Here is a 26,972-nt window from a genome sequence, read left to right as displayed (position 1 = left end):
TGAGGGCTTAATATCATAAATGAGTCATTCACATATAACAAATGAGCCATTGGCAAGAGGTTTTTTTTTATTAACTTCCTGGGTTTTCTGGGAAACGGGTAAATCCAAATTAAATGAGAAAAATTGGTGCCAGCAACATTGCTCAATAAACACCCCACTAGAAGCACTCTAAGGCTGTTGACTGCCCTAAGGAGCTCACACAGCAAATAGGAAAATTTGCTTTTTATTAGTCATTTACCCACCCCACCCCCATGGGTAGAAATGACAGTAAGAGATGAATTTCATGGAGGCCGAAACAGCAATACAATCCTGTTAGTACAACAAGCACCTAGTATTGCATTCCTGGTCACCGCTGATTTTCTTATGTACATCTGCTCTCTTTGGCACTGCCACTAAAATAACTTTTCTGTCTTGCTAACTCACCCATGTATCTGCAAAGCAACCTCAGAGATATACATAAACATCTCTTAGGAGAACTAAAACATACACAAAACACAGGGGAATCCTCTTTGACTAGATAGTTCCTTCTGCTGTGGTCACTCGGAAGGCATTTTTCAAACGAAGCTGAACGATGACAGAAATGTCTATGTGTAAAGGTTTTCAAGCAGTTGCTCTGGAGAAAAAGGTCTCCTTACCTCCCCCCCCCCCATCTCCCTCACTTAGCGTTTTGTAGCGTTTGGCAGAGTGTCTTTGGACCATGGAAAGGTTTGGGGTTTTAATTGTCCACAGAGTTCTAAGCTGTTTGTTGTTTTTTTAAACTTTCCGAGGGCTACTTTCCATCCTATCCTCACTTGCCCTTCCCAGAAGAGCTGCAGGGAAGAGGGAGACAAACCCATGCTGAACCATTTGGGAACAAGAAGGGCAAGAACCTCTCCCCCTTTCATGACTTGATTCAGCGCCTTAGGGCTCAGGGAAACAGGTCAGGTTACTGTGTTAACCAACGATTGGACTTGCTCCAGCTGCAGTTCTTAAAGGAAGGAGATGGTTTTGCAAGACGTGTAGGAGATTGAGGAAGCCTTCCTAGTAGAATGATGGGCTGGGGGGGGCTCGGGGGGGGGGCTCAGGCTAGCTGATGGAATTTTCCCATTATGTAAGAAATGTGATGTGTGGACTGTGGAAAAGTGAAGTGGCTGCTTAAGAGTCACTTCATACTTTATGCAATAATCGTGTTCACTGCAGTGAAGCCAGTGTTTCCCACAATGGACTCGTAAAGCATGAAGGACAGATGTGTGGCCCTAAATGCTTGGAAACGTGCACTGGGGATGCCTACTTGGCTGTGGATCCCTAAGGCTTGTCCACTTAGAGGGCTGTGCATCTGCTCTTCACAGTTCAGGTATTTCCTGCTAGAAACACATGACTGTAGCTGCAGCAAACACAATTGCCATGAGGGCCTTAGAGGATCTGTTTATTAGCACAATAATTCACAGTTGTTACATATTTGCAGTGTGGTGTAGTGGTTAGAGGACTACGACCTGGGAGACCAGGGTTTGAATCCCCCCACAGCCATGAAGCTCACTGGGTGACCTTGGACCAGTCACTGCCTCTCAGCCTCAGAGGAAGGCAATGGTAAACCCCCTCTGAATACCGCTTACCATGAAAACCCTATTCATAGGGTAATCATAAGTCGGGATTTACTTGAAAGCAGTGTATTTCCATTTTTTACATATTTGCTGCATGAGATCCAGATGTCTTCCCCCAAGGTAGCACTTCTTTACCTTTTCACAGCACTTAGACAGAATAAAATGGGATGATATCTCCTAACAGATCTATTGTTAGTGCAAGCATTGTATGGAATTTGGTTACAGGAGTATCATGGTCACTTCTTGTATAGTCCCAATGATAAATGGTACAACTTGCCACAACACACCTGTGTCATTTTGTGAAGTTGTAATTTTAAAAATAAAATTCTTCATACTTTATTTCTTAGTGGATGTGTGCTTCCTTCAGAGTGCCACTGTAGCTTTGCAGTGTTCATTCAGTGATAGTTTGAAAAATAAGTAAGTTGAACAAGGCACCAGCAGTAGGATTGTGGCAAATCCAGAAGTGCAGGGTCCCTTCAATGGTAGTCATGCCGTGTCCCCTCGCAGCCATGCCCCTTGCTCTCTTGCTCGCTCTCCATTGTAATCTCCACACTTCTCAGTCCTTCCTGCACATGCCTTCTCTCACAACAAAAGATGTCCTTAGGAGCCAATCAGCATGAAAGGGGAGTGTGTTAGCTACTGAGAAGAGGCTTTTCAGTGGCTCACTCAACTCCTTTCACTGTGATTGGCTTCAGTCAGCAGGAAAATACAAGGAAGCATGTTAGAAAGTTCTTCTCAGTGGCAGACACAGGGACCCTGTTCCCCAAGAAGTAAGGGGTCTAAGATCCCTGAGACCCCAGGTGACTCCACCTCTAGGTGCAAGGCTTCCCCGTCTGCTGACTGCACTTTTCCCAACTGAGTGAACACAATCCAGCCCCTATCTTTACTGTTACTGTTAGTTGTGAGCCATGGCTACTAGTCATGGATTGAGTATGAAAATGGAAATGGACCACCTTCAAGTTGATTCCAACTTATGGGTGACCCTATGAATAGGCTTTTCATGGTAAGCAGTATTCAGAGGTGGTTTGCCACTGCCTTCCTCTGAGGCTGAGAGGCAGTGACTGGCCCAAGGTCACCCAGTAAGCTTCATGGCTGTGTGAGGATTCAAACCCTGGTCTCCCAGGTTGTAGTCTGGCACCTTAACCACTACACCACACTGGCTCTCATGGATCGAGTATATAGTGGTAAAAATATAAATCTGGGTGTTTTTTGTTAAACTCTGGCAAGGCTCCTAGAGGTCTTCACTGTTGTTTCTTATGCAAATGTCATGGTAGAAACACAGGGAGAAATGTTCATTGTTCCCATGTCTTCCCCTCCCGCCCCATCAATGTTCAAATACTGGCTGGCACGTGAGACTAGCCAGCTTTGGCCGGCATTAGAGAGATGAGTCCTCCTGGCCAGGCCTTCCAACCATGTCTGAAAGTTTGCAGCCCAAGACCCTCCTGTAACTCAGCTGGTGTTCTATTGCTGGTGGAAGATAGCAGCAGAAGTATTTGATTTCACCGTGGGAATAAATCATATCTGTATGCATGACTGTGGCACAGAGAGAATGTGGGAAGGGGAGGGAGAGTTCCCCTTGCCCCTGAGCAGCTGCCATAGTCGGCCAAGAATAAACACCAGCAACCAGTTCTGGGAAGTGAAGTTGCTGCAGCTGCAGCTGCTGCTGCTCTGATATGCAAACAATAAGATGCTGCCCGGAGTCCTTTGTGGGGCAGAAGCAGAATGCAGGAACATGTGAGAGTCGAGCCAGGTGTTGCTGAGCAAGGAATGCAAAGGATTAATTTCTGCCTCTTAATCCTTGATAGGTGGCAGCAGACTGTGGCTATCCAGTCCCCAGAGGACTGAGCCCCTATGTGTGCTCCATGGCATACTCTAAGCTCTGGCATGAAATAAAATGTGGGGCCTGAGTTCTGGCTCAGACTTAGGCCTGCTGAGCTCCCTTGTGGGAGTATTTATTAATTATATGTACACAACGTTCTTTCTCCAAAATGCTCCAGGCAGTGGGCAGACCATCCTCAGGTGGTTTCTTCCCATCCAGGTAACTTGCAGGGCTCGGCTTGTGTACAGCTGAATCTTACACACACACGCTCAGAAGTCAGCTCCACAGTTTCCCAAGTGCCAAAAAACATGCAACATGGAAGATCCACAAGGGATCATCAAACTTTTTAAAATTAATCGTAAAGCAGGGGGTGGAAGCTTTTGTTTTCATTGGAGCAGCACCAGTGGGAACTCTTTCCCCTATGCCATTTCCCCAGTCGAAATCACATACCCCCAGCTACTGTTAGCCCCATTGGGCAGAGAACTACAGCCATGATATGGATATCAGTATCCCACCCCACTTCCTAGCAGGACCAATAGCAGCTTGGGTGGTGGTGGCAGTGATAGGGTGAGACAGGGAAGATGGCAGAGAGGGAAAGTCTTTAACACTCCTCCTCTAACATCCCTGCTCTGATCAAAATCAGAGCTCTACCTCACCTTGCACCTGGTTTAAAGGTGTGTGTCTGTTTTGTTTTTAGGAAATCCAAGCACAGATCTCCCATGTCCCCTCTATTTTGGCCCTTGCAGTTCAAACTGCCTATGCCTGACAAGAAACTTTCCTATGGAGAAGGACTTCTCCATGTAGCCTCTGCAGCTCTATTTACCTTAGCCAGTGGTAGCCAACACGGTATCTTCCAGGTGTTGTGGAAATACAACTCCTATCAGCCCAGGCCAACATGACCATGGACGATGGGAGTTATAGTCCAACAACATCTGGAGGACACCACATTGGCTACCTCTGATGTAAGGAGTTAGCCTGTGTCAGAAGGCAAGGGATTAGCCCCTATTGTATCAAGACTGAACAGGCTGTCACAATGGACTACCCATGCACTGCTAATCAACCAAATATCAGAGTTTGATCTGTACATTGTAGGTTCACCCCTACTTCCCTTTGCCACAAAATTTTATGAATCAGAGTCTACTGTCAGAGAGATGGGTTCCAGTGATGTCTTGTGGATCTAAAGGAAGGGTATCGTGGAGGATTAACCTCAAGGGGAAGACACATACTTGCGGCACAGATTGATGTACCCAAAATGCCTTAGTGTTGGATAAAGGTCTCAAACCTTGCACTTTCTGCCTTCATGTAGTCAAATCTAAGCAGTCAAATCTATTTTCATTAATGTGAACTTACTGGTCCCTATTGCAGAATTGCAGAGAGCCAGTGTGGTGTAGTGGTTAAGGTGTTGGACTATGACCTGGGAGACCAGGGCTCGAATCCCCACACAGCCATGAAACTCTCTGGGTGACCTTGGGCCAGTCACTGCCTCTCAGCCTCATGAAAACCCTATTCATAGGGTCGCCATAAGTCAGAATCGACTTGAAGGCAGTACATAAATAATAAATACAAATTGCAGAATTATTCCAGTCTGGTTTCCTGGTGTTGAAAGAGTTTAGAAGACACTAATACCATACTTTCCAAGATGAGTTACATGTTTTCAGCACTTACTGGCCAACAATTCTAAGTGGAAATGCAATTTATAGAGTAGACAAGAGGACCGCAGGCATAAGAATCAGAACTCGGACATCCAGAAAATGAAGGGATCTTTTTCTAAAGAAAGTGTCCTGCTCTATACCTTTCATCTTTGGTTGTATCTGCAGATTAAAAAACAGATCCAAAACTGTTTACAGGAATGCTGGAAAGGGATGTAGTTTAAGGAGCCAAAATTTCTTTATTATAAACCAACTTTTGCTATCACCTACTGGCAGAACTACAATTCTCAGTTGTCCTAGGGAAGACACAATGGCTTGGTTCTCACAGCACATTAAACCATTGTTAAAATAGTGGTTTAATGTGAATGAATCAAATTGCAGGCACTTCACTCCTCCCCTTTTCCTGCTGCTGCTGTACTAGGGAGCAAAAAAGCCATAATCTGGCGTGAGGTTATGTGCAAACCTAGGCTTGTGGTTGGCTTTCCCAAAACAAACTATGACTAGTAAGCCAAAAAGAAATCATGGTTAAAATAAACTGTGGTTTAATATGATGGGCCAATTGGGCCAATTACAGGAAGCTTCTTGAAGGTGCTGCATTTAACTGTTGCCTAGATGACTGTCTGTTCTAGGACAGTAGTCATTTTCATAGCAATCCAAAAGTCCTGTGGCACCTTAAACACTAATACATTTATTGAGGCAAGAATGTTTGGAAGCGGCAAGAATGTTTGGAAGCTATACCTTATTTCATTAGATGTACTGTTATTGTATAGTATTCCAGAGCATGGCAGCAGCAGAACTTGGAATAGCTCAGGGCTGAAGATATAGCTGGCAGAGCTAGGCTGATTGTGTGAGTGCATGGAAGGAGAAGGTGTGCAGTATCAAGATATGTGTGCTTTTGGACTGGTTGTAACTGGCACAATGGAGGAATTGCCTGAGCTGGGTTTGCATGTGCAAGTTGCTAATGCCTGGTGAATTTGGTCACATACTGAGTAGTGAAGCGTCGCTGTCTAAATAAGGCTGTGTACACACTATACATCTAAAAGATGTTCCCCCCACAAAGAATCCTGGGGACTGTAGTTTAAGATTGCTGTGAATTCTTGCTCTGTGTGTATGTGAAACTACAATTCCCAGGATTTTTTTGGGGGGGGTGTGCTTTAAATGTATGGAGTGTACACAGCCTAGGTTTCCTGTCCCACTGCTGCCTACTGCTAAAGAAGACCAATGGGAAAAAACAAAACAAGACTCTAGTCTAGAGGAAATTCTAGCAATCAGCCATGCCAGTTTGCTGAGATCCCTTCTCTAGGTGTTAAGGAGAGTCACATATCTTCTCGCACGTCAGCATCCAAAGTGGCAGGAGAGAGGCAAACAAAGCTGCTAGCCTTGTGGCAGGTATGTTCCAAAACCTCAGCCAGGACTGTGGAGGCTTGGAAACCAATTTGTTTATTAGAAAATCCACAAAGTCAGCCCCTAGGGAACCATAGCTGAGTCAGTCAGTCCCTGTTGGGCAAGACTCATACTGTGCAGAAGGAGACTTTTTAGACAGTTCAGTTTACTCTTAAAGCAGGGAAATACATTCCATAACAGCTGGTGCTACTTTTAGCTTTGCAAAGGACACAGTTTCTTTTCTCTGTCTAGTGGAACCTGGTTTCTGCTTTTTTCCTTGTCTTGCAGATTAAGGGGATGGGCCTGGATAGACTCCACTCATGGGATCAAGGAAGTGACTAACTTGGGGTGTTTCTTGATGGCCTTGATGTAAATGAGGAGCAAGGAAAATACAATGGCCACATTTGTGGATGTGATTTGCAATAATCCTATGGAGAAAATATGAAAAGAATGCAAGGTCAAAACCTTTATTTCAATAATTTCGCTATAGAAATGATGGTGAAAAAGGAATGGAATAATGTGGCTGAAGTTAAGCATTTTTTGAAAGGTATGATAGCTGTAAGGCATGTGCTTGAATCTTCCCACTGAGATCAATAAGACTCAACAATGCTTAACTTTAGCCCCAAGACTTTACTCTAAACAAACAGCATTAGGTATAGTTGGCACTATACAAAATTTGGCAATTGAATCTGAAAAATTTGGAAAGTTTCATGCAAAATGGGAGATATAAAGAATTATGATAGTGGTCTTGGATTTGGAGCAATATCCCTAAACAATTACTCTGAATAAAAGTGAAATAAAACTTTTAAAGATAGGTACATCGGCAACTACCTTAAACCGAGCCAAGCTATTGGTTCATCCAGCTCAGTACTGTCTACATGGACTGGCTGTGACTCTCCAGGATTTCAGACAGGCATCATCTCTTCCAGCCCTGTCTGGAGAAGCTGAGGATTGAACCTGAGCTAGTCTGCATTCAGAGTATGTGCTCTCCATTTCAACACACCAGCAATAATTATGCCACACAAAATTCAGAAGATATGTGTATGATTAGGGAAGGGCCATGTGGTGAACAGTGGGAAACACTGGGGATAATGAGAAGCAGATTCCCTTTGGTACGGGTACAGTTTGAGGTATGTGCATACCTACATTGAGATCTCTGTAACTTACATGGCTCCTCTTGCTACTCTCTGACTTTCAAATATAGGAAAGATAAAAAAAATCACAGATGAACAGCTTTCCTTGTCCTGCAAGCTCAGCTATATATGGAAGGCTGCTGGTGACTGTTAGGCTTCATCTCACTAACTAGGTTGAGACACAAGAAAGAAATGCAATGGCATGTTTCATACAAATCCCAAAAGGTTAGTTTCTCATTTGCAGAATGGAGATACTGTATGTGGTTTGAAGTTCTGTATGTCCGATGCTAGCCCTTTATTTTAGACCTTTCTGTTTCAGGAAATGTCAACATTCTAGATGCTGAAACAGTGAGGACAGAAGGTTCAGTGGAGACTCTTTCAAATCCGTATTCACAGAGCAATCCTATATACCAGCCTTTCCTGACCTTAGAGTCACCCGATGTTACTGGACCACAACTTCCATTGGCCTCAGCCAGCATGGCCACTGGTCAGGAATTACAGGAATTGTAGTTCAGAAATATCTGTGGAATCAAACGTTGGGAAAGGCTACTATATACATCAATATATGATGCTACTTCATTTTATAATTTGTATGATTTTGTTTTATTGTTATTTTATTGTTCTGATTGGGCTCAATGCTGTGTTATTGTCAGCTTTTCTTTTTAAAAAAATCAACTGTATTGTGTTATGCTTTATGGTTTCAAACTTGTACTTATTTTATAATGTAAATGCACATGTTGGGAGTTGCCTTGCGAGAGTCTGAGTCTGAAAGGTAGCCTACAAATATTTTAAATAAAATAAACAAATAATGAATTATACTGGGAGTGCAAATGCACACAGATACACCGCTGCTATGCTGGTGCAATGGCAGCCTTATCTTATACTCATCCAGTCCAGGAGGGCAGAGGCAAAACACATGATTTGAAAAATCCAAAAGCTGTATAAAAAGGCCGTATCATCCGTGGAAACACTGTGAGATGTTCCCCCCCACCTCCAGTCAAAGACACGAGCCAGCAATGATGCTGACATGTCATAAGGACATGAAGGGTACCAGTCCATGCAGACTGAGCTGGGATTGTGTCCATTATGCTGCCACGCCTCCAACATGTAAGGGATAGAGACAACTAGGCAGTGGCTACATGCACAGCCAAGGGAGGCCTGTGGCACTGGCCACTAAAGCCCAAGCATGCAAATAAACTCTTGGGATCTCTGCTTTCAATCCACATAAGGGAAAATCTTCTTTTTCTTCTCCAAGAGTCATTGTCCATTGAAAAGTTTGCATGGGGCGACCACTCCTGGAAATGGCCAGAACATAAACAAACATGGTGATCATACCAAGGTGTCCCAGGGGAGGTGACTGAGGTAGTTTTCACATACGGCAAAGGGGAGTGGGAAGGGAGAGATGTGGAAAACAGTCACTGCAGTTGTATTTTGCAGCATGTGTTTTTTCTCTTGCTTATCTGTATGGGATGCTGTATCCTGGCATCCTCCATCAGAGTGGAGCAGATGTTCACCAGAGTTCTCCCTTGTGAGCTCTTAAGTGTGCACTTAAGAGAGTTCTTAAGAGAAAGATGGCCCCATGCTGCATGCCCCATCTTCTAGTTATGGTCCCCTGCATGGAGTTTATATATTGGTGGTGATGTGCTGTGATTGGCTGCAGAGTTATTCCATATTCTAAGCTCTGTTGTGATGACATGGCTGGGGCAGTTGTTGTTGGTAGGGCTACTTTTAATTTTTCCTCCCTTCCATTGAGCTCAGTGGAGGCCGGGAGAGAATTCCGTGGAACAGGTGATCCAGGGTTGGTGTAAAATTGTGCTGTTGACAGCTGTCTGTCTGTAGTCTGTAGGAATATGGTATAAGTGTGCTCCTTCCCAGTGCTGCCACCATCCTACCCATGACTCTGCCCCATTTTGGCTGTTCTGCAAGTCTGTCTTCATTGGCAGAGCAGCTATGTTGGCGGAGTGTTCCACTGGGGTATTCTGCCAGTGTATCTTTTTGTCTTAGAATCATAGAATTATTGAATAGTAGAGTTGGATGGGGTCTATAAGGCCCTTCAGTGCAACCCCCTGCTCAATGCAGGAATCCAAGTTGAAGCATACCTGACAGGTGGCTGTCCAGCTGCTTTGAATCTTGCAATCTGCTGGTGCAGTGAGGCTTCTTTCATATTGTATGGCTCCTCTCCCAGCATAACGAGTATAGTATTGCTCTGTCAAATGCCAGTGCAGATAATCTTTCCTGTATCTACATGGAGCTGATTGTTTTTGAATAGTGGGTGCAAGTGCTATCGTTCATTCTCACATTGTTGGCTGCTCCCTCTCTGTTGGTGTTAGAAACCTTTCGCTCTCCTGACAATCTCTCAGAAAGGCTGTGAAAAAGCATATTGCATATGAGTGCCCTTTGGACTCAAGGATGATCAATTTCTTCCAAGAAACTCTAATACAAACTAGATTAATGTAAAGGACTTGTTACATCTTCAGGGGGCAAGTCATAGGTTTGTAAGTAAGCTGATATGGTTGCTTGGTCTTTTAGTTATCACATCTTGCAGTGATTATAAATTATTTCCAACCTCAGTGTCGTAAGCCATGCTAGCAGGGGGTGGACCGACACGCAGGAGGGGGGTGAAGAAGACTTGGGCTGGGACATTCCTGTTGGGGAAGGACCAAGGGAAGGGGGAGATGCTGAAGCAGCCCCCACTTTGGATGCTGACGGGTCACCGCCAGCCATCCCAGACACCCCCTAGGACAGACCCTCAGACCGGCTGCCCACTTCTCCGGCTGATGCGGTGCTTCTCCCCGTGCCTGCACCGCCACCAGACAGCTCTCCCCCCACAGAGGGAGTGAACGGGACTGAAGCTGAGGCCCCACCTTTGCCCAGGTCCAGGAGGCAGACGCGGCGGGAGATTCAACAAACCCAACTCAGTCAGGAGGAGTAAGTGCTTATGCACATGCTTTCAACCATGACTCAGGTTATATGCAAGTAGGGGGGCCTGCTCAGCCCTACTTAAGCTGGGCGAGGGGGAAGGGTTAGTTGCTGAGTCAACGTCTTATTGCTGCCAAGTTGTGCCTAGTTAGAGATGCTGAGTTCTCAGTAAGCCGTAGGTAGATTCATGAAGCGCTCCGAACTGAAATTTTCTATTACTTCAATAAAAGAAAAAACTACAGCTGTATCTGAGTTCCTTGAGTTCGGGCAGGCACTCAATCAAGTCACAGTTTTGAGACTAAAGGGACCTACTTCAATCAGTTGCTTTCACCTCCCTTGAAACAGAAGGCACTTAATCTGGTACACCAGCAGAATGCAAGATATGCCAGGACGTGAAAGATACACTGACAGAACACCCCAGATCTCAAGCCCCAGAATAATTGATCTGGGCCATGCCAAGAAAGAGAGAGTCTAGCCTGGTTTCCCTATGAGGGAATAGGCCTGAAACATACATAAGTGGCCCAGGGAAAACAGGTTATTAACATTTGCTTTCCCTTTAGTTAATCTCCGGCCTCATCTGAAAGCGAGAGAGCTAAAGTGAGGTAATCCAGTTATTTACCATCTTTTATCTAAAGAAATCTTTCAGACAAGTTATTGATTAAGCTAAACAAGTCCTATGTGGAGATGACATTCCTTCTTTTCAAAAAAGTTAACTCAGAATAATTTTATTGGTTTCATTAATCATTTGAGGATCACAGCTCTGTTAACCTGTTGGGAGATACTAAGCAAGCAAACCTTACTGACTTCAGTTGGTCTTTCTTCCAAGTGAGCGTCCGTAGGATTGCAATGTGCTAATCTGAAAAGCCATCACTTTCAAACTACTATTCTGGAGAAATATAATAAACTCTTCTGCATAGTCCTTAATGGCTCAGCTCCTTGCCTGCAATACCCAGGAGGCCTCTGTGGAAAGTGCTCCCCTTGCTGCATTTTAGTCACCCTTAGCTGCCAGATGTGAAAGCCACAATGGGGAAAATACAAGAAGTCAAACTGTGCTGTGATCTTTTAAAAGGAATGCCATTGGTTTTGGTCAAATGCCCACGGGCACACAGCAGACCTCAGATCTTCTGAGAAGCCAAGAGCATCTGGGAATGGCATGCCTTTTAGACAATATTTTTGATGGTTTTGCCTTAGGGGTGAATCACAGACATTCTGGCCATTACAGCCCTAAGGCAGGATTTCCTGTCTTTCTTGGATCAAACAGGAGGCACAGAAACTATAGCAACACGCTCAGAAGCTTAGTGTGCAGAGCAGAGCAAGATCTGGTTTCGGTGGGAAAACTGCTCCTTGATTTTTGCACTAAGAAAATCCCCTGCTTTCCTAATTTGTTTGAAAAGTTATGTGGAGATCAGTACACTATAAAGGCCTTGATATCTGCCAGGCATTATGGATGACCCCCCCCCCTTTCCGAAAGTAAAAGGTTTTCTATTGCTTTGTGCTGGGAAGGCAGCTGGGGTTCTCTAAATAACTACTGGACCATTTTCAAGATAAATGGAAATTCAAGCTGCCATGAAGTGCAGAAATATTTCACTGTGCCCTTATTTGGGGTTAAGCAATCATTCCTCCATCTCACACATGTAATTCTGTATGAAGGGTAATCCTGAGCTCTCTTAAGAGGAAGCCCCACTAAACACAATGGAACTTAACCTTTAGGAAACATGCATTGGGTCTGAACATTAGTTATACAAAAACATTAATCAGTTAGTTTTAATCAATTCCCATGGAAACTTAAGTGTTTCCTACTTCTGCAGTACTAACAGGTGAAGCTCCATTGTGACTTTCCCCCAGTTCCCCCACCACCACTTCTCTTCCAGTGAATACATTGTGCTGGGGAAAATATTGTGGCTTGGACTCAACTTCATTGTTTTTATAGGTGCACTATTTTTTCCCCACCATCTATCGCTGCTAGTATGTACTGTTTGTGTCTTGTTATATTGCTCTTCTAACATGCAAGATCTAAAAGGGAAATCTAAATGCACTGCTTAACATTTCTAGTTTTTTTAAAAAATGATGAGAAACTACAGCTTCCTACTGTGAAACCTGTATGTGTATATACACATCTATGTGACTAAGGCTCAACTGTTCCTATGCATGGTTACTTGGAAGTAAGCCTCATTGAACTATGTGGGATTTATGTTTGAGTAAAATGAACAAACATAGACGATGCATCACCATATATGCAGGTTAACATAGAACAAAATTGGCCCTACTGGATTAGACCAGAGGCCTTATGTAGTCCAGCATCCTGTTTCCCACAGTGGCCAACCAGATGTCTTTGGGAAGGCCATAAGCAGAATATTGGGAAATAGCCCTCTCCTGCTGTTGTACCCCAGCAACTGTTATTTAGATCATGGAAGTAATATATAACCATGATGACTAGTAGCTGTTGATATTCTCCATGAATTTATCTAATCCCCCTTTAGAGCTGTCAGATGGCTATCACCGCCTCTAGTGGCAGTGAATGTCATAGTTCTACTACGTGCTGTGTGAAAAAGCACTTTTTGTCTGTCCGAAATCACCTGCCTTTCGGCTTCTCTCTCTCTGTTTTCTCATCTTATTTTTTTAATATTATAAATCAAGATGCTGTACAAAGACATTCCATTACGTACAAAAATAAGATCCTGTCAAGATTTACATTTCCGTAATTCATATTCCAATAATTAATAAAACATGTCCATCTCTCAACACCAAAATGCTGAGAACTACCATTTCTCCTGTGAATCAGATTGGTTTATGCGACCATTTCTGCCAACCCTAGGCACTTAATCAGCCATTCCCATACAGATGAAATCAACTTGCATGCCACACAATCTATTTGCGAGTAACACCATTATTAAACATTTCATTTCTTTTGGAATATCCTCCATTATTCAACTGAAAAATAAAAACTGGAGTCTCAGTATAACCTCCATTGTTTCTGTTAAAGTATTCTTTGCCTCTAAAATCCACACCTTGCATAGTTTTATATAACTCTATCCCTTACTTCCCTTTATCTATACTTTAAAAGCCTCAGACATTGTAATCTTTCCTTGTAAGGTTACTCTAGCCCCCTGATCATTGTGGTTGCATTTTCTGCACCTTTTCCAGCTCTAAAACATCCAGAACTGTACAGTAGGGCCCCACTCATACAGCGGGTTACGTTCCAGACCCTGCGTAAAAGTGAAACCTGCCGAAAAGTGGAACTCTGTAAATAAAATGGCACCCAACGCCCCAAAAACACCGTAAAAGCAGAACAAGCGCCATATGAGTGGGGCCTTACTCTAATTTTAGCAGCCGTATCAGTGGGCCGCCAAAAAGCGGAGCTCTACTGTACATGGTATTTCTGGTGTGGTTGTACTATAGATTTATATAAAGTCATTATAATATTGGTTCTTTGATACAGACGAAAACACCAATTGTATGAAACATTTGTGTTCTATATGCTAGAAGCCCCCCTTTTGCACACCTTAATGTGGTGAGGGGGTTTGAGAGTGTTGAAGAAGCTGAGAGCAAAGCCGTCAGGAGTCTACACCAAGAGGCTAGATTCCTAGCAGGGGCACCCAAGGCGGAACGGTCAAATCTGAGACACCAGCCTAAGAGGCATCCAAACTCAGAGGAAGGCAATGGTAAACCACCTCTGAATATCTCTTACCACAAAAACCCTATGAATAGTGTATCCAAAATGCAACACCATATAGTGCTGGAAGATGAGACCCCCAGGTCAGAAGGCACTCTCTGAGCTACCAGGGAAGAACAACGGACAAGTACGAGAAGCGCTGTGACTAATGACGCAGCTGGGTCAAAGCCGAAAGGAAGCCCAGAGGGTGATGCACACAGATGCGAAAGGAGAGTTCGGAGTTGTACGACGCACACAATAGGAACATGGAATGTGAGAAGCGTAAACCAGGGAAAGTTAGAAATTGTCAAGCAAGAAATGGAACGCATCAACCTTACAATACTTGGCGTGAGTGAATTAAAATGGACGGGAATGGGACATTTTCAATCAGGCAACTACAAAATACTTTAGTCAGGAAATGAGAAATCAAGAAGAAACGGGGTTGCTTTAATAGTGAGAAGTGATGTAGCAAAAGCAATTAGGAGCTACAACGCAAGGTCTGAGCGAGTGATATCAATGAGATTAAATGGGAAACCTATTAACATAACCATCATCCAAGTCTACGCTCCAACAGCAAACGCAGAAGAATTGGAGAGATTTTATGCAGAAGTACAGGAGGAAATTGATCACACACCAAAACAAGATGAGCTGATAATCATGGGGGACTGGAATGCAAAAGTAGGGAACAGAGAAGAAGTAGGAATTGTGGGGAAATGGGGCTTAGGAGATACAAATGAAGCAGGAGAAAGTCTTATAGAATTCTGTGAAGCCAATAATTTGTTTCTTGTGAACACCCTTTTTGAGCAATCGAAAAGACTGTACACGTGGACATCACCAGATGGTCAATATAGGAATCAAATTGATTATATAATTGGAAACAGAAGATGGAGAAGTTCCATACTTTCTGCAAAAACAAGACCAGGAGTAGACTACGGTACAGATAATGAACTGGTCGTATCGAAAATCAGAGTAATAGGAAAGGGTGTGAGACAGGGGTGTATTTTATCACCCTATTTGTTTAATCTATACGCAGAACATATCATACGGAAAGCAGGATTGGACCAAGATGAAGGAGGTGTGAAAATTGGAGGGAGAAATATCAATAATTTAAGATATGCAGATGATACCATACTACTAGCAGAAACCAGTAATGATTTGAAATGAATGCTGATGAAAGTTAAAGAGGAAAGCACAAAAGCAGGAGTACAGCTGAACATCAAAAAGACTAAAGTAATTATAACAGAAGATTTATGTAACTTGAAAGTTGATAATGAGGACATTGAATTTGTCAAGGATTATCAGTACCTTGGCACAGTCATTAACCAAAATGGAGACAATAGTCAAGAAATCAGAAGGCTAGGACTGGGGAGGGCCGCTATGAGAGAACTAGAAAAGTTCCTCAAATGCAAAGATGTATCACTGAACACCAAAGTCAGGATCATTCAGACCATGGTATTCCCAATCTCTATGTATGGATGTGAAAGTTGGACAGTGAAAAAAGCAGATAAGAGAACAATCAACTCATCTGAAATGTGGTGTTGGAGGAGAGCTTTGCGGATACTATGGACTGTGAAAAAGACAAATAATTGGGCATTAGAACAAATTAAACCAGAACTATCACTAGAAGTTAAAATGATGAAACTGAGGTTATCATACTTTGGACACATCATGAGAAGACCTGATTCACCAGAAAAGACAATAATGCTGGGAAAAACAGAAGGGAGTAGAAAAAGAGGAAGGCCAAACAAGAGATGGATTGACTCCATAAAGGAAGCCACAGACCTGAACTTACAAGATCTGAACAGGATGGTTCATGACAGATGTTACTGGAGGTCACTGATTCATAGGGTCGCCATAAGTCTTAATCGATCTGAACGCACATAACAACAACATGCTAGAAGCCAGTTGTGCTGAACTGAAATATAGTCATCAGGAGAGGTGGTAACAAAAATGGGAGAAAAAGTTTCTTAGGCAACCAGAATTTGGAGAACTTTGAGCAGAAAGACTTCCAGCTGTACTCTTTGTTCATTGGACTCATTGTTCTGTGATGGAAAATGTATTTGAATTTATACCCCGCCATTCTACAAAAGTAAATAAGGCAGCTTATTCAAAATTAGTAACAGTACAAAATAAGATAGAAGTAGAATCTAAAAACAAAAAAATACAACTAAAAATTATCTAACCCCCCCAAAAGAAATTAACAAGCACAACCAACAGCAGTTGAAAACAAACAAGCAGTTTTAAAATGTATTGCAAGTGTGTTTTCCTAGTGCTCCTTGTAACAAACTACCAGTCTCTTGGAAGCAAGTGCCACTGAATCCAATGGGACTTTTGGACTAGAAGATGTTTAAGATAGGGCCTCATAAGGTCTGTTGTATTGTTCTATGGTCCTATTCTTAAAGTTTTAAATTGTCTTAGTATTTTAAGTGTATGTTTTATGGTTTTAATGTTATGAATAGTTTAATTCTATTTTAATTGTATATTTTTGTATGTTTTTTACCTATGTGTAGTTTTTATTTGTAAGCCACCCTGAGTTCCAGTTTTGGAAAAAGGGCAGGGTAAAAATAAAGATTGATTGATTGATTGACTTACTCTCAAGTAAGTGTGCAGATGATTGCAGACCTCAATGGGACTTTCTTCTGAATAAACACACATAGGTTGCAGTCCTCTACACACTTTCTTGGGAGTAAGTTAACTGAACTCAATGAAATTTTGTATTTGTCTGTAAAAAAGATTTACAGTGACATGCTGAAGGTTATCTTATCATAATGGGTATTTGTTCTTATGAGCAATAAATTATGAATATGCAAGTCACTTGATTTATAGTGTAGTATTAAGGGAAGACACACAATATGATATACAATTGGATAACTAGTGAGAAAACATGCAATGCTTATGGAAACAGTGAAGGCCTTTGTTATCCATTTCTTCAAAATGCGTCCTCTATCATTATCTCTTAGGGTTGCAGATCACTGGGAAAAATAGCCTGCTCCTATCCCCTTAACAGAGGTTTGATAGTACAAATCAGCAGTTGAAGCTTTTCATGGCATAGAGCTAAAGACTGCTCACCTAAAGACTGCTACAAATCAAACTGCTATTAAAAGGATAGCTATGGGGGTCTGGTTCTAATGACAATTGTACCACTCACCATAACTCCCTAGTTTATCGACTTGCCAGATCACAACCCACAGATCCTGCCCGTGTCTAAAAGTTCCACAGCCACTAGAGAGGTCTGGTGGCTGAGGCCGTGGGTCTATCTCCTTTCAGAAACAGGAAGGTTCTCTGGACTGTGATGTAGCAATCCTACCCTAATTTCACTCCTAACACAGAATACCAACATGTCCTGGCCTAAATGCATACCAACAATCTTACTTGAAAGATAAAACCCGATCATTTGGTATTGATTAGACCGTCCACCATTAATTTTTAATCTTTATGCTGTTAATTCTGACTAACTTTTAGAAGTACGCATAGACACATGACACAAACTGTTCCTTTAAAGTGGCAATTCTATGCACACTTACTTGGGAGTAAATTCAATTGAATTCAGTGGGACTGACTAAACACATGTAGGATCCGGCCATATATGTGGTCAGAAAACTGTTCGAACTTAGATTTCCATTTACAATGCACATAGATAATACCAGAACACATTAGAATAAGCACATAAAATTTTAAACTTATACAATGAAACAAGAACACAGGGAAAATATACGGAAAGCAGAACCAATAACTGGAACATAAATATAACCCCAAAGAAAGCAAACTATGCAGTATTATATAAATACACAATAAAAGAATACATCTAATGCAAGCTTGTAAACATTTCAACAGCCAGCTGGAAATTCTTTTACATTTTTCTTGGGTTTCTTTCATATTTTTTTTTAGAAACGAAGCAGCAGAAAATACACTTTGCAAACAGATGAAGCCAGCTGAACTAAGTTTAACGTCTGACAGGAGTGTGTGTTTGGAGAGCTTTGTTGTCTGTGTTCACATTGCCCATTTATTTGTGAATAAGTTCACATCTGAAGTGAGGACATACATTAGATTGCAGCAGCTATTTGTATGACCCGGGAGATGGTTTTCCAATTCACACGTTACACTATGGCGAGTACAGCGCTTGCTGTAGTTAAATTATAGGAATTAGCGGGTTATACGATAACGCCCATTCGGGCTCTTGGGAGATGGAGAAACTTACAAACATACTCTTACAGCACAACCCCATGCATACTTTCTCCCCATATGATCAATGGGGCTTACTCACAGGTTAGTGGACACAAAATAGCAACCTTAGGAAAAAAACACAGAATTATTATAATTATTTTAACCCCACACTATTTTGTCGCATGGCGAATAAGCCTAGAACGCCTGGGTCAGTGGCCTTCAAAATTGAATATGCCCATGGTCTTTGGATCTTTCGACGGTCTAGGATGGACCGCTCCAAGATACGCTTTCTCGCCATGCTACTTTCCGTTGCGCTTTCCTAAAAAGCTACCGTCTCGGTCGTCAGATACACTGACCCTTCCTCTCCCATGGGTTGCTTCGACAAAATCGCAACTGCAGTAACAGCGCCGACACTGGCTTCGGCACTAAGAGGAAGCGGAAGTAGAGGAGCGTCCGCGGCGCTCTTACCCGGAAGCGGAAGTAGTTGTGTTTCCATGGCGGTGGCTGTGGTAGCTGAAGCTCCCGTGCTATGGCGGCGGCTGCTAGATTATTTGCCCCGAGGGAAACCTGCCTTGGCCGCTCTGCTCGGCCGGCTCTCGGACCGCCTGACTCGGGGCCGCGAACGCCGCGCAGGCAGGTGAGGATGATGACTGGCCGTTTCTTTATCTGTATTGCTGTCGAGGGGGAGTCATATTTAGAAATTGATGATTACCTTGGATTGGGGGCTTTCCTAGTTGGAAGTACTGAGATTATGTCGGCCTTGTGTTTAGCTGGTGTAAGGAGGAAGACGGGCGGAGGGAATAATCGGTGAGGTATCTACAGTATTATCTGAAGTGGGCATGGGGTGGACTGGAAGGAAGAGCAGTTGTACTATTTATATGCATTCCTATAGGTAAAGAATAAAGAGAGACGTTGGTATTTATTTAAAATGTATATGTAGAAATATTTTTACGGTGGCTAGAGATTAACAAAACAATCAAAGTAACTTAGAGTAGTAGAAGGTAAAATCACAGCAGGTTAAAAACCCTAGGAGCAGATTGAAAGCCAGATTCCGCTACTGTTTAAAAAAGTTTGCACTGAAGGTCGTCAGCTTATGTTTCCCCTGCCACCCACAAAATAGAAACTTGAGTGTTAATGCCAAGCAGGGACTTTTCTGGTCTCTGAGGTACATGCAGCACAAGCATTGCTGACTTTGAGGGTATATCAGTGTCATGCTATTGTTTCCCACAGCAAATGTGTAAAGTGTAATAAGCATATGTGTGGCTCTTAATACCTTCCTGGGAACCCTAATTAGACTAGGGTTTCTAGACACAGGTATGTGATTGTACACTTTTGTGTTTGCTCCATGAAACTCTGGTGTACGCACAACAGTTTTTCATGTACACTGGTGTACATACAGCATGGTGTTGTCATTCTGTTTTTGCCCACCCCCTGTAAAGCAGGAGCTAACATGACAGCTTGGGAATTCAGGCGGTGGTGATAAGGCCACAGTTCCAGCACTTACCCTAAACCTTGTTTTGTTTGGCTGAGATTCAGGATGCATCCAGACTGTTGCTACCTTTGGTTGGATTCAATCACAAACTGGCAAATTCAGGTTAATAATAATAATAATAAATTTTATTTTTCAGTCGCCTACCTGTCCGGGTTAGGGACACTCTAGGCGACATACAACAAAATAAAACAGTGCATATATATATCAACAACAATCAAATTAAGCTAAAAACCATCCTTCAGGTTGCACAATTTTGCAATTGGGGGGGCATTGCACAACAAATCTGCTTCCCCTAAAAGGTCAGCCTTTTTGTGATAAGAAAAGTGATGGGGAAATGCAGTGGAAAGTGTGGCATAACACTTGCTTTAATGCAACATCATCTAACCTCCATGCAAACAAATCAGAATGAATGCTCATTAAATAGCCAGTGCTGTCTAATCTCCCTGCAAACAAATTGGAATGAATGCTTAAGAAGCAAGTTGTTTGGAGGTGCCTGCAGTGCACATCCTTGAATTATGATTTACATGTGTGAGGAACATAGTCTGCCTCATGGATGCATGAATGTTTTGAAAATCCAGCAAGTGTCCTTGAAGAATGCTGAACATGTTTTCATCATGAATACCACCATGTGAGCAACATGCTACTTGCTCTTATTTTACTGCTTTGCTTAAGGCACTGTGTTCATCAAATTAACTGTCATGGACACATGGTTGAAACCATGCATATGGTACAGAGGCAAGAACAATGGAATTCATGCAACCTGCTTTTTAAGAAATTCCACTTACCTCACTAGACAATCTTACTTTTCATGTATTGGGTATGAACATCCTTAAGATTCTGTGGAAAATATGTGAGATATGGAAGCTAAGGTTTTTCTTGTAGAAGTTCTCAAACCTCTTTACTTTGAATTTGAGGCTTCTTGGAAATGAGTTATCCAGGACTCCTAAAAGCCCAGAACGTTAATGCCAGCAAAATTCCTTTTCCTGCATGATAATTCTTATGCCTGTTGAAACTTTTTTAGACCCTTCCTAATCCAGGGCCTAGATGACATCTTTCTGCATATATTGTCATGAATATTGTGCTTTCCATTTCTGAAAAGCTCTATGGTTATGAATGGTCCTGTTATACCTCTAGTGAAATACTCTGATGTTTAGGAAGAGCTGCCGTGTAGCGAGCCAGAGACTACTAGTGCATATAGCCCGGTACTGTCTGTTTTCACAAGCAGCATCTTTTCAGGGTCTTAGGCAGAGGCATTTCACAGCTCTGATATGTGAAATTCTTTTACTAGATAGGATGAAGATTGTTTTTAGAACCTTCCATATTGCTTCCATATGATCACAGGGTAGACTGTATCTTCAGAAGAAATCAAAGAATAAAAACTAAACCAGAAAAGTACATTTTAAAGTTATATTTAATTATTTAAAACCTTTAATATTATATGAATATTATATTATTATATTATGAATATTATATTATATTATGAATATTATATTCATCATTCAAACTTGCTGTTGTACCAAGACTAGAGCATGGCAAACCCCACCATAGTTGACTTGGCTTGGAAATGAATTAACCAGTAAGTGAGGTGGGAGAGAAGGATTCACAGATCAGTGTTTGAATAGGGAAAGGAGGCTTGTGTAGGGTGAGGCATTTCCAGGGGGGCAGCAGGAAGAGAGAAATGACTTCGATAGCCTGATAGTAGTGGCAACCTGGAAAGAAGAAGAGAGGTGTTTCCTCTCTCTTTTAGAACCCCAGAAATATAATTTCCAAGAACTATCGACCTGTAGTAGCATTTAGGAAAACAAGCTTTTCCGATGGTGATTTTGCCTGATGAAGGAGGAGGGAGAGAACCCTTTCTCCTTGTCCTTGGAGTGTCAGCAGTGGGGGGGAGGAGAGGGACTAGTTGGACGGGAAGGGGGAAGAACAAGAATTCATCTCGGGGTTTGTATGGTACTTTGACCTGGAGGAGGCTTTAAAGGTCAGAATAGTCGTATTTGAGGCAAGCATTGTGAGCGCCCGAGACTCATATTTATGAGTCTCAAAATACACATTTTGGTAACATCACTAACTAAAGTTAGAGAAACACTCACTGTTCTGCTCACAACAGAGCATCTCCACCCCTCTTTTCTGAAAACAGGGACATACTCTAGTCAAACTCCGCCTCTTTTTACTGTAAAACCTGGTGGGAACAGCACAAGTGCGTTTTTTAAAAAAAGTTTCAGACAGATTTTGCAACTGATTAGCCGATCAACCCATTGCTCCTCTAGATGTAGGAGACTAGTGTGCTTACAGCCTAAGTAGGACTGTCACTGAATAACGCATGGAATTTGGAGTTGTCCCCTGCTAATGGGCAAAGAAGTCTAGTAATACAGGAAGTGACTAGCCAATATACCATCTTCTGGCTTCTACACAGGACCTTCAGTTAAAGAAGACTGGCGGGGCAGTGGCTGCAGAGAGAGAGTTAAGACAGAGCTACAGTATTTGCTTGAGAGACTGGACCTATAGAACAGGTGTGGTTGATGCTCACTGGCATGCATTAGTTTCATAGTTGTGCTACAAAATAAAGCCTTATTCTTGCAAGTAGCCTTGTTTATTTGTGTTTTCATGATCACTGAATTAAATGTTGATGCTGCTCATTATTGACATATTAGGGCCTTATATTTATGTCTCAGGGTGCTTTATGCTGCGGGGAGAATAAAACCAGAATGCTGCTTTTGTTTTCGTGAATCTCTTCTTGCAGTCCAAATATTTTTTTTTAATCTATTTGGAAAGGTTTCCTTGCACTTGCTGTTAGTCCTGTAGATGTCAGGCCACATGCTTTCTACTTTAAAAATGCAGAAGTTGAAGGATTCAGATGACTGAAGAAGCATAGCTGGTTTGCTCACTTGGTTGTTTGTAATGTGCCAGAGAAGTTTTTCTGTTGGGTATGTTTCTGTTCAAAAGCATTTAGTGTATAAATAATAATAAAGATGGCAATACTCTCGAATTTCACTTTAATTACCATCTGCAGGTATGATCAATGTGAAATAATAAAATACATTTTGTGCGTTGACATTCTAACTTCTCTCAAGAATTTACTTAGGAATGTAAATTCCAAAAGTTATTTTTTGTGTTTCCTTTCAGTCAACCCACTCTTCACTCATTTCCTTAACAATTTACCAGAAACTTCCCCATTTCTGTTTAAGAACATTAGGAGCAACCAAGACAGTGTTGTTTATGATGAAACATCACCTCTATTCTGCATCTCTGGTATCAACTGCTCTCTGTTATCTGTCAAAATTATCATCTTCCTGTAACTAACTGGAACCAGTTTCACTGATCTGGTTAAATTCAACCCTGGATTTCTCTTACAATGTTCATTTTCAAATAAAATGTCACATAATATACTTATAATAGATCCTAAGGATCATCAAGACTCTAGCCCTCTTCAAGGATTATGGAATTGGAAGGCAATAAAAACAGGTATGGAGGACAGTGCAACTAGCATACTTTTTCCCACCCTCCCCCCAAATATTGTAATTTATGGATTGTTTCCATAATCTCTGAAGAGGGTTTATTTAGTTCCTCAACATGCGGGGTTATCAAATTGATAAGGTTAATGATTACTATATATCTGTGAGAATAGTTTTCTTCAGTGGCAGTGATATGCTATTTTATACTGGTTATTGGAGGAAGCAGCAGGCTAGGAAATCTTATTTGGTTATGAGCCTATTGAATGAGCCTTGGAAAGGGAATAAGAAATTCTCTCTGAGATACGGAGTTGGAACACTTTCTCCACAGAGTAATCACTAAAGATTACTTGAACCACAGCATGGTGTAATGGAGGCATGTATGTCTTTCATGTCTGCTTCCTATTTCCAGGAATTCTTCTAGAAATACTGTAATGTTGTTTTCTTTCCAACAACAGTTTTAGAGTCCCTTGTAAGATACTTGGTTTGCTCTTCTCCCCCCCCCCCATAAGAACTTAAGTTTTAAACTCTCTATATTTTTCTTATCCCTCTCTTTAAGTATGGCCAGTAGGTGGACTAACATCTATCTTTTGAACACTGCTTTCAGTTCCATTGTTTTAGAATGGCCACCTTAAATCTGTTACAGAATGTCCTGGGAGAAATTGGACATCAGAAATGGCAATATCCATAAATCAGTGGGAGAATATTTTAGCTTTCCAGGACACTTTGTAACTGACTTTAAAGTGACTATTCTGGAACAGAGGAACTTCAAAAGAAGAATACAGTTTGAAACAGTTGAATTGCAATTCATCAGAAAGTTCAGTGACATTCAATGGTTTGTGGATTAAAGTGAGATAAAGTTTTTTTTATCACAATACATGTGCTAATTAGCTTACCAATGCCAGGGTATCTGTGCTATCTATGATTGTTTCTTGCAAATGTTTCCCTGCCTGCAGGTGTTAACACAGTCACGCAGGTATTAATATAGTCATCTCAGCAGTTATTACAAATCTGCAACTGTAAAAGATTAAATGTGTGTCTATTTAGCATATATTTAAGCTCTAATTATCACAGTACTTTTGCATCTCATTGCCATTCAACTCCCATTTTGCAATTTAAATTTTCACTTCACTTCATGCATCTGACGAAGTGTGCTTGGGTCGGTAAAAGCATATGCCTTAATACAGCCTTTCCCAACTAGTGGGCCACCAGATGTTGTTGGACCACAACTCCCATCAGCCTCAGCCAGCATTGCCAATGGTCAGGAAAGATGGGAATTGTGGTCCAACAACATCTGGTGGCCCATTAGTTGGGAAAGCTGCCTTAATACATTTGTTCATTTTTAAAGTGCCACAAGACTCTTTAATTGTTTTTAAAGCTCAATGGTTAGAGGAAGAAAATAGCAATGGTTGGATGTGCATCATATTGCTTAACTTCTGAGGATTTATTTGTTTTATTAAATTTATATCCCACCCTTCCACCTAAAGGAGCCCAGAATTGTGTGCCAAGTCTGTAAAGAACAGGGGGTAAAATTGAGAAACTATTGGGGTACATGTTTGAAGTTAACTTCTCCATATCATTAGTTCCCTCTCCCATAGTGAAGTGTCTGGAGACTGGCTGCAGAAGTGAGGGGGAAAGCTTGTCAATCTAACTTACTTTTCTTCCACTGGCCATTTGTGCAGAATTACTGAAGCTGCATATTACCTAGCCTAAAGCTGCACTCAAAATCCCATAACAGCAGAGAGAATAAGTAAGCCACTTTCTTACATAGGGAACAAATAACAATGGGCATATGTGGCAGAGATGCCCACCACAGATTACATGAAACAGTAAAGGGCACCCTAGAAGGATAAGAAGTTATCTGTAGTTAACTCAGCCACAGGAACAAAGTCATATGTAGGAAAGCACAAACCAGGTGGCATTATCATGTGAAAATGAATAGATCCATGTGATAGTCATAAAGTGAGGATTGGAAACTTCTGTAAGTAATCATGGATCAGCATGTTTAAAAATTGTATGCCGTTCTTGTAATCCAGCAACTGCATGCTTTTATGGAAACATATTTGAAACTTGTGAATGTTCATGTTAACTTTTGTAATTTACATCTTTTGATTAAATATTGATGGTTCAGATCCTAAGTGTCTGCCCTTGATTTTACTAATGGTAAGAAAGCTAGGCTGTGTGGATCTTCCATATGTGAATAGGGAGGCATACATCTGGCTTCCCTGAATCTAGCATGTTGGTTTAAAGCTATAAAATCAGCTGAAATCCCAGACAAACCTAAATATCTTCTTTCTGATAATGCTGTGCTGCTCAGATGCCAGGGTTTTTCTGCAAATCTGGAGAAGAGGACTGCAAAACTATACTTGTCAGCGTAACATTTAGATGCCAAAGTATCAAAAAGAGAAGGCTATATTTTGTTTAGTTGCCCATCAGATGCATCAGCGTTTCATCATGTTTGCATTTCTAATAGTGCTAGGTTTTTTTTAAATTGGTGCAATGCTTTCGTGTCTTCAGGATTCAACCAATCTTTTCTAATTGCTGCCCTGGGCTCCTGCTGGGAGGAAGGGCGGGATATAAATAAAATAATAATTAAATAAATAATTAGTATTGTGGCATAGAGGTTTGACTTTAGAATTTGGGAAATCCTGGCTCAAATGCATATGTTGCTATGTCTTATCTTCCATTTCAAGAGCAAAATTGGAACACCAGCTTAATTTATCAGGTTGCTCAGTGGATAAAATGTTAGCATGTACATTTCACAAAGAAGGAAAACCAGCCATGAAAGGGTTAACTGACAGTGAAGAGTAAATCAAAACCCTCAGGCGATACAGGTGCAGACCCTAAATCACCTAATGACTAAATAACCGTGATGGGCTATAAAGACAGGAAAAGAAAAGGATGTGTTTTGGGTGTGTGGGGAAGTAAAGAGAAAGACGGACTGTGTAACTTGTGTATTCGATGCCGGAACTGCTTTATGTTATTCTGCTGATAAAAGACTGTATATTTCTACACGTGAGGTGCGTTATTCTTGGCAAGGTGCAAAGCAAGGGAGTGACTACGGTCAGGTACGCCAGTGTATGTCTGCCAGAGCAAACACCAACATAAAATATAATGTGTACATGGTGCAAAATGTTGCATACAATAAACAAGTTCCTGTTTTTTAATATGCAAGAAAGAAAGCTTCTGAATTGCTTTTGATGATGGTGAGTCTTGCATTATCTGGGAAAAACTACTTACTACTTGTGTTACAGGAAGTATGTTGTATTCACATAACTTCTTGGTTTTCTCAGCAGATGTTCTAACTTTTACTCTTCAAGCCATCTCATTTCTGTACAGTAAAACTTACTGTATTCAAAACAAATATTTCTTTTTAAAGGATATATTCTAAATAAACGATTAACAATGATTTCTCTGTTTGAAAACTTCCTTTCTTGGTCCCTCTCCCAAACTTTTGGATGGCTCCCAAGTCATACTTTTGTTGCCAGTTTCCATAAATAATCAATTGCTGGAAAAGTGGTTGAATGGATTAAGTGTGGTGTGGCCTGTGAAGCAAGGAGGCCTAGAAATCTGCACAGCATCTCTACAGAATCTGTATCTCTCGCACAGAGCTTCGATTCAAGATGGCGGTGATATGAGAAGCTCCGTTCAACTCTCTATCCTCTGCCTCACATAAAGTTTGTATTAAAGTTCCTTAATCGGAACATTTTATTTACTATCTCCTCTCTGTTG

General features: G+C 41.6%; 1 protein-coding gene across 2 annotated transcripts in view; it reads left to right on the top strand.

The window, feature by feature from the left end:
- The first annotated feature begins 18,737 nt into the window (after positions 1–18,737).
- PGS1 (phosphatidylglycerophosphate synthase 1) overlaps positions 18,738–26,972 on the top strand; it is a 51,025-nt gene continuing 42,790 nt past the window's right edge. The window contains exon 1 of one of the 2 annotated variants that reach the window (XM_061615863.1): positions 18,738–18,936. In XM_061615863.1, the coding sequence (XP_061471847.1) occupies positions 18,794–18,936 (143 nt within the window). In that variant the 5' untranslated portion in view covers positions 18,738–18,793. Of the gene's footprint in view, positions 18,937–19,048; positions 19,107–26,972 lie in introns of those variants that run through there. The other variant, XM_061615864.1, reaches the window with a different exon arrangement.

Source organism: Rhineura floridana, chromosome 3 (assembly GCF_030035675.1).
Source record: "Rhineura floridana isolate rRhiFlo1 chromosome 3, rRhiFlo1.hap2, whole genome shotgun sequence".
Classification (NCBI taxonomy): domain Eukaryota; kingdom Metazoa; phylum Chordata; class Lepidosauria; order Squamata; family Rhineuridae; genus Rhineura; species Rhineura floridana.
This window is presented reverse-complemented; position numbering and strand designations above follow the sequence as displayed.